The sequence below is a fragment of the Pempheris klunzingeri genome, chromosome 20 (assembly GCF_042242105.1).
Source record: "Pempheris klunzingeri isolate RE-2024b chromosome 20, fPemKlu1.hap1, whole genome shotgun sequence".
Lineage (NCBI taxonomy): Eukaryota > Metazoa > Chordata > Actinopteri > Acropomatiformes > Pempheridae > Pempheris > Pempheris klunzingeri.
This window is the reverse complement of record NC_092031.1, coordinates 21,242,838-21,251,419: the sequence shown is the minus strand read 5'-3', so window position 1 is coordinate 21,251,419 and position 8,582 is coordinate 21,242,838. Positions and strand designations below refer to the sequence as shown.

General features: G+C 41.2%; 1 protein-coding gene across 1 annotated transcript in view; it reads right to left on the bottom strand.

The window, feature by feature from the left end:
- Nucleotides 1-3,890: 3,890 nt before the first annotated feature.
- The window catches only part of LOC139220322 (signal transducer and activator of transcription 5B-like), a 30,555-nt gene continuing 25,863 nt past the window's right edge, over nucleotides 3,891-8,582 (bottom strand). The window contains exons 15-19 of the mRNA XM_070852400.1: nucleotides 7,569-7,711; nucleotides 7,160-7,315; nucleotides 6,895-6,946; nucleotides 5,832-5,939; nucleotides 3,891-5,599 (exon numbers count right to left, since the gene is read on the bottom strand). Coding sequence (XP_070708501.1) covers nucleotides 5,476-5,599; nucleotides 5,832-5,939; nucleotides 6,895-6,946; nucleotides 7,160-7,315; nucleotides 7,569-7,711 — 583 coding nt within the window. The 3' untranslated portion in view covers nucleotides 3,891-5,475. The remainder of the gene's footprint in view (nucleotides 5,600-5,831; nucleotides 5,940-6,894; nucleotides 6,947-7,159; nucleotides 7,316-7,568; nucleotides 7,712-8,582) is intronic.

The following is an 8,582-nucleotide window of genomic DNA, read 5'->3' as shown; positions in this document are numbered from 1 at the left end:
TCATCTCAACATCCCGGATTAAGCTACCGCTCCTGATGCGTTCCAGCAGACTGTGTGCAGGAGCTGAAAAGGTTCCAGCTGAATCAAAGTGATGAGGAAGCGCGTCCCATATCACAGAGTATATCACTTGCTGGACTCTTTATTAGATTGTTTGGTCGCTTACACTTCTTGTTTATTTCAGTGAACTTTGTAAAGCACTGTGAGACACTCTGTTGTGATTTTGGGCTATACAAAATAAATTGAATTGAATTGAATTGAACTTACAGTAAGGAATCTTAAGGCTGATGGCACAAAGGTGATGTGCAACAAGACTGGTGAATACCGGATGAATGTACATCTTTTTGGAACCGTGTCCTCACCACTCTGTGATCCTGCAGGAAGACTGCTCAAGACAACAAAACTGATTTTCCACCAGTGACAAAAGCTTAAAGAACAATTTCTATGAAGGTGATTGTTTGAAATCCATGGATTTGGAACAGGAAGCTATTCAAGTGGTAAGAGACCTGACTGCTCTCTGCCAAGCGGGAGGACGTATGCATCGACAGGACCAAAGAGAACAGAACCATCCACAGAACCAAAGGGAACAGAACCATCCACAGAACCACAGAGAACAGAACCATCCACAGAACCAAAGAGAACAGAACCATCCACAGAACCAAAGGGAACAGAACCATCCACAGAACCACAGAGAACAGAACCATCCACAGGACCAAAGAGAACAGAACCTTCCACAGAACCACAGAGAACAGAACCATCCACAGAACCAAAGAGAACAGAACCATCCACAGAACCACAGAGAACAGAACCATCCACAGGACCAAAGAGAACAGAACCTTCCACAGAACCACAGAGAACAGAACCATCCACAGAACCAAAGAGAACAGAACCATCCACAGAACCACAGAGAACAGAACCATCCACAGGACCAAAGAGAACAGAACCTTCCACAGAACCACAGAGAACAGAACCATCCACAGAACCAAAGAGAACAGAACCAAGAGACCACATATTTGGAGCATTCATGGAAGAACAGTGGTGTGTTGAAACATGAGTTTATGCTCAGAAATGCTGCACAAGAGATGGTTGGCTCTTTATACAACCTTTTAGGGTTTCTAGTACTATTTAGAATCAGTTCCAGACAACCATAAAGTATACGCACATCAGACATATCTGCACCTAAGGAAATCGTCCGTTTGGTTTAGGCTGCAGGAGGAACGACATGATGCAGAACTCTACATTTTGTTTCTCTCCCTCGCTTCACAGCGGAGCTTTCAGGCCCAGTCTACACTGCACTAGACCTTCTGCCATAAGGACTTGTGGGAGATCAGCTGTAGGAAAATGTAGTTTAAAGTCCAACAAAGTATGATCATGAGATGAGGTTACTTTCAGGTGTTAAATGAAACATTTCCAATTCTCTCCAGACAGACGGATCAGTTCATCACTCTGCTCAGCTCTCTGGCTGGAAAACCCACGTTAAGATCACTCTCACCTCACCCGTGTAGTCATGGCAACAGGAAAGAAGTCTGGAAAGAATGCCAGTATACTATATGTTTACGTCAGTGATGGCTGGTGCTAAAATATCAAAATTAAAATAAGGATTAAAAAGTACAGTAACATTTACATTTCTCAAACACTTTTAAGTTTTATATTCAAGGCTTTATAGGAAGTAGGAAAAAAAATCTCAAAATAATGGCATTTTGAGACACTAAATATTTCTTTCATTTCTCATTATAATAACCAGGATGACACGCATCTCAGTGGATTGATACATTTGATAAAACTAAGTGTATCTGTGTGACAGACATCAAAAACGCTTGTAAAACGGTGTCTCTGAGGACAAACGCAGAAAGTTGAAGTTCAAAGACAAACAGGAGAAGTACTGAAGTACATTAGCAAATAATCAAATAACTGCTGGTTTGCTTTTCTTGATTTAGTACACCACAAAGTTTGTGTTTCAGCTTTTATTTAATTTCTACCACAAAACAGCACAAGTGTTGGAAAAGGATCCCATCTATATTTGAGTCATTAGGTATTATTTGGTTCATTTATATTCCTGTTCTTATATTTCAGATTGAGTTTTGCTTAAGTTTCTATTGTTAATTTTCATTCTAAGTGAGATCAGGCACTCCTTGGTTGAGGCTGGTAGTAGTAGAGCAGGGGTGTCCACACTTTTTCGGCTTGCGAGCTACTTTTAAAATGACCAGGTCAAAATTATCTACCTACATTAAAAATGCTAAACATATATTTATATTTATACTTTATATATACAATATATGTTGGTGTACACTGCATAACTGCAACTGATGCAACCCTTGGTATTTACACAGGAAAGCAGTAATGAACATGGATGACAAACAGTGAGGGAACCATCACTACCTTACTCTGATGACTTGCACTGAGTGGAGTCGACGATCCCGTCCTATCCTGTTCCCCGGCCCAGAGAATCCCCTCTTTAGTAGATATAGATTGGAAGGCTAACTAGGTCACTTTGCTCGTTTTGCAGTAGCTAGCACGTTTGACCGCTCACGTCCCTGCCTGTGACCCGTAGCAGAGAGGAGATCTCAGACTGGCCAGCCTGTACGTCAAGCAAGGATCTATGCATTCATTCATTCTCTAAACCACTAAGTCCTAATTAGGGATGATAGATGATAGACTAAAATCTTTTTTCTTTTTATTAATGTCACGTGATCTACCCGCACTGCCTTTGCATCGACGTATTGGGCACCCCTGCAGGAGAGTGGAAATGAGGACGGCTTTAAACTGTCCTGTGTGGACGGTGCTGTCTCGTAACAAACCAAAACTCACTGACATATCTGCAGAGCCTTTTGTGTCCACACAGAAAAGAAACACTGACCGAAGATTACTCTAGAATAAGCAAGGATCTAGCTTTATATGTGGAGCAGGATTCAGCCTGATGATGAATTCATCCATCACAAGGACGACAGAATGACTGGATTGTATTACATGAAGATATTGTTAAGAATAAGGGGAGAACACCATACCTCCATCACCACTGACAAATAACAAAGCTTTGCTTGTAAGATAGCACAGGTCATACAGGTTCCTTACATTGGTACATGTAATATACTTAAGGCTCTCTGACTCTTACTGGTCATTCTCTGGGACTGCCACAGGCCAAGACTAGATACTAGAGTTGACTTTTTAAAAAAAAAAAGACAATTGAGTTTGTCATGTGTGGTCAGCACTTCAGCGTATCCACTGGGATCGGCTTTGACTGCTCAGCATTATATTATCCAATCATAAATTAATTGCTGAAAATTATGAACAGTTTTAGGTTTTGCTTCTGGGCAAAAAAGACACATGTAAAATATTGATATCACTATGCAGTTCTTGCATTCATGAGACCCTAATTACAGCACTTAAGACCACTTGTACACTTTGCTGTAAGGAAATATCGTACATGAGCATCAGAGGGAAACATGTTCTAGAAAAGCAACAAATGATAGCAGTTACATATTCAAAAAGTTATTATTAGTACTTAAAACCAGACTGTGGAACATTTGAAAGTAGAAATACCACAAAACATTCTCTTCTAAGGAGCTTTGCAACACTCTACTCGGTCTGGTATGGCCAGTGGCTTATGGCAGCAAAGCTAAATCAAGATAAATATGGCTGTGTACATGACTTTTACTTAAAACCAACAAAATGTTTTCTAGAACAAGTAAGTAAACACGCTACCTTAGCTGTGATTTAGAACAGGCTTAGCTTAAACAGAACGTGCTGGGACACAGCTGTGTGCTGAGTTGAACCTGATGATTAGAGAAACTCTGCATAATATTGCTGGATTTTCATTATTCTTAGGCGATGGTAAATGCTGAGGACTGAATTCAGAAACACCACTAATATAATATAGTGTTTTATCACCTCGTGCATCATATAGTTTAACATTTGAGTTGTGCAATCTTAACTTTGTCTCCTTAAAATCTACAGGATTAGCAATAATCTGTAACATTAATTTGTGTATTGATTGAGGCAGTGTGAGTGTGGCACGGAGCTCGTCAGATACTCAGTGGCCCCATATGCAGTCAAAAATGACAGGTGTGAATTTGGACAGATGTGACAGATGTGTGGCAGGTTTATATTTAAGGTATCCTGTGGAGTTTTCTCTTTACATTCAGTATCACTCCTCAGAAGGCAGTATGTGTTTGCTTCCCCATAAAACACTTTAAACCTGTAGTGTTTATTTGCTGGCATGCTAGCAGCCTTCTTCTTACCTGCCTTTGCTGGCGCATTCATTCAGTTCTGGGATCAGTATAAATGTTTAAAAACAGATTTATGCAGTAGTACTACTAGTAACTTTAGTTAAACCAGGTGTGGAACAGATCTGAATTAAACCTCAGGCTCAGTGACCTCTACAGGCATTTAGATGATTTCTGCAGGCAACAGCAGCTGGGTTTTACTAAACCACAGCTAAGTTTAAACTCCAGCCTCAGAGAACATAGAACTGGGCCTTATAAAAACCCCTGATTATTATTCGTGTCAACACAGGTGTGATCCCATTTCAAAGCTTAAGACACAGCTTAGCCAATGACAGCGACAGCTCAAGTATACCTGACTGGGAGAGACATTTGTTGTTTCCTGACTCTCAGCCAGGTCGCCTAAAGCCTTGTTTATGCTCGGTGACATGAGGCTGTTTATTACAATTACAATTTTTCTTCATTCATTTGTGTTAATGGCAGTAAACGCAGATGTTCTTCCTCAGCATTGACAAGCATGTAGAGCAGAGCTGTAGAGCAGAGCGTGCACCTATTCTTGACTTCTTGCTGGTTCATAAAATATGTTGTATATACCATCAGAGAATCCTGCATCTGACTCAAATGAATCTTGGAAAATGAAGGAACATTCCACCTGCTGTCTTCCTGTAAATACTTGTGGCCACAGAGGCTGATATTTAACAAAAGCTATGTAGTCTCACCGTAAGTCTTTTTTTTTTTTTCCAATAAGAATTTTCTGGATTTAGATAATAATAAAACATATTTTCTCCCATATTTGACAAGTGATTCAATGTGTCAGCATTTAATCCCCCATTACTGACTGTTAATTGTGTAGATGGAAAAGAAAAAAAGCCAGCTAGTCCACTGTGAAATTGTATGCAGCAGTCTCCCAGTGCCAGTGAAAAGCTTTTCAGGCACATGAATGCAACTGACTGTCACAGTTTTATATAAAAATCCCATTGACCTAAACAAGCTCTACAACAGCCCTGAGAAACTTTGGTAAATGATTGTCAAATACCAGTAAGACTAACTTTTGATGGTGGGTTTCCTTTCTCTACAGAAACACTGAGGCAAGTAAACAGCTATTTCTTACTGTAGCAGTGAACTGTGATGTTGATCTGCTGGAGCGACTGCTAAAGACGGGACACTTCTTGCTGTGGTTACAGTCCAGTGGGAATTACAGGTGTGGGTGTTTCTATTACAATTGAGAGAACCCAAACGTGTGCAGCGGTTTGGCACTTCAGGACTGCGGACTGCTCCACTGGTTGGCCATAGGCCTGCGGAGCAGCTCCTCCACATGGCGGGCTACATCCATTGTGTCGTCCAAGTCAAAGTCTCCTTCTGCATCCAACATGGTGTCACTCCTGAGGGGACAATACCAGAGACAGTAGCCATACTTTGATTAAGGGAAAATGACTCTTGGTCTGTACAACTTGCAGAAGTAATCTATTTTTCTGTTTTTACTAAAATGAGCATACAGTGGTGGAAAGGATTCAAAATGTACTTCAAGTATAACAAGTTCAGTACTCTTTATTCAGCGTGGTGTTTACGAGATCCTCCCTTAAGTACGTAAATGAAGTAAAAGGGTGTGCTTACATAGACGGGTAGACACCAAAGTTGTTGGGGTGGCTCACAGAGGGAGAGATGGTCTGGTCCATGAATGTGGGAGCTCCTCCACTGGGTTCAGGGTTTGGGGTGGTGAATCTACCAGGGACATATGCCACACATTACTTAATAAGTGAATATAATGTCCATCATCACTGCTGCAACAAAAAATATATATTTTGGGACATCCTACACGAATACATTGTATGGCAGGTATGCTTCCAGTATGCTTTTCATATCTCCTCCTCTCTGCTGTGACATTGTAAATTTCCCCGTTGTGGGACTAATGAAGGAATATGTGATCTTATCTTATCTTATGCTTCACACCATCTTTCCCGTTAACTCTTACAAGTGAGACAGAACTAATCCTGGGATAGACCAACAACAAGCAAGCATTTAAAAGAAATATTTAAAGGCACAGGAAACTCAAAATCACAAATTAGTAACTAAACTAAGTGTTAACTATGCTGTTGGTCTTGCCATCACAATTTTTCTTATTATATTATTTTTTTTAACAAGATAAGGCGTGATCAAAAGTTTTGGGCACACTGTGCACACATACATTGGCTGTGTGTTTGGGACCCTGATGGTATTTGTGTGATGGATAAGCATCTGCCTGCATTTCTCAGCTTTGAGGACACCATTAATATCAAATAACCAACTCCATTTGCAAAAATGCAGCAAAAACTTGCTAATCATACATCTGACTATGATCCTACAAAATCCCTGACTTTGTGTACCTAGAAGAATTTATATTGTTTTGATAGCAAAGGGTGGTCACACCAAATATTGATTTTAGATGTAACTTCTGTTCACTCAGAATTTCTCCCAGAGTTCTGTTTTTACAAATGAATGATCTAGTACCGTATGAAAGACTCACCTGAAAAAGAACAGACGTGGTTACTAACTACTATAAATAGTAACCAGCTCGTAGGTATGTGAACAGTTTGATCACACTAAACTTCAGGGACTTGCTACATATTCAGTCCTGTCCATTTGAAGTGATTTAAGTTTACTGTCACAGTTTTAAAAAAAGAGAAAAAGAACAACTTACTCTGGCACAACTTGTTTGATCTGTGGTTTTACGTATCCATCCACTGCTTTTGCTGCAAGAGATATGTTGCCTTAAAGACTACATTCAACATTCAACTTTATAATATTCAAGTACTGAGCTTTTAAAACCACATGGGTTATATAAAAATAAGTTAATGTCAAGAAAGCATTCTTCATTTCATTGAGGAAAAACCTCATTTGCAGATGTGTGCGTTAAGCTCACATCAGTGATGTATTTATGTGAATACAAACAAGCTGATACATACAGAGGGGGGGTGTGTAATACTTGGCGAAGACCTCGTCTTTGGGTCGGTCAGGGTAGAGAAAGAGAAGGTGGTTCAGGTCGCTGATGCGGTCAGCCAGGGAGCGAATGGAGAAGTCCTTAGTTGTATAAGGCAACAGATTCCAGACCAGCCTCTCACCTAGCCACAGACGGGAACCAACAAGAATTCCAATCACCGGATTTATGGAGGCTCGAGGTATAAAACTGCTGTAGATTTAAATACTACCTCGTGCATGCATGAACATTCAAGCAAACATTTAACGCTGCATTTCATCAGAGCCAAACTATTTGTGAATTGTTTCATTCAGTTGTTATTTTGCTGACATGTGAATTGATGACCCTTAGAATCACACTCAGTGTAAGAAGGCCTTAAAAGCACGGTAGTTTGGTACCTGGTTTGTTGGGGTTCTCAGCCACCCAGGCGATGGTGATGCCACCGATCTCTGAGTCGCTGAACCGCAGCAGGAAGGTGCCATTAGGTTTGGACAGCAGCATGTCCTGTGCCTGCTGCTTGTTTACAAAGCCCAGGATAGCCCTAAACACACACATTCACACACCGTGTCAGCCAGTGCATCAAAGCCAGTGCAACTTCCCTGTTGAAGCAGATGAAGGTACCAAAGTTTGGTGAAATCATGATCCTTCTCTGGATCCACGCATTTCACATCACTAACATCCACCTGAAGTCCTGCTGCTGCTACAGAAACCACACTTTGGTTAGTGCAAACATGCAAACATCAGTAACTCAAACTTTCAACTTATGTGCTAAATGCACCCCTGGATGCAGCATTCTAACCGCCAGTGGTCAATGACTACTGCAAATGCAAAGGCTTTCGTCAGTGGGCCACTGGCTCAGTCGCCATTGTGTTGGCGACAGGGACTTGTAATTTCAAAGTACGGATTACTTGTATTTTAATTGAATACCGCAACAAAAAAATAGACACACACATCTTAGATGTGAGAGAGACCTTCATCCCAACGTCCCGTATCAAGTTACTGCTACCAACAGGCATACTATTAGACGTTTCACTGCAGACATCAAAGAACCTGAGCCTCCTGAGGAAAAATGGCCAGCTCTGTCCCTTTCTGCAGGGGGCATCTCTACTCAGGCTCCAGTCCAGTTTATTGTCCAGGTGCACCTTGGTATTTGCAGGATTGCACCACCTCAATATCCTTTCCTCGAATGTTGACTGGATGAAGTGGGGGCTTACACCATCCACGACCATCTCCTTGGTCTAGGATGTGTTCAGTAGCAGGCCATTCCAAAGTCCAAAGGCTCTCACCAGGTCCCCGTACTCACCTGAGAGACTCTCTGGCCTCTGGTGTCCACTTCCTGAATGTATGGATGCTTGCAGGCTGCCTCAGTACACAGGGTTTGAAGGAAGACTTAAGAAAGACCAGGTTGTGAC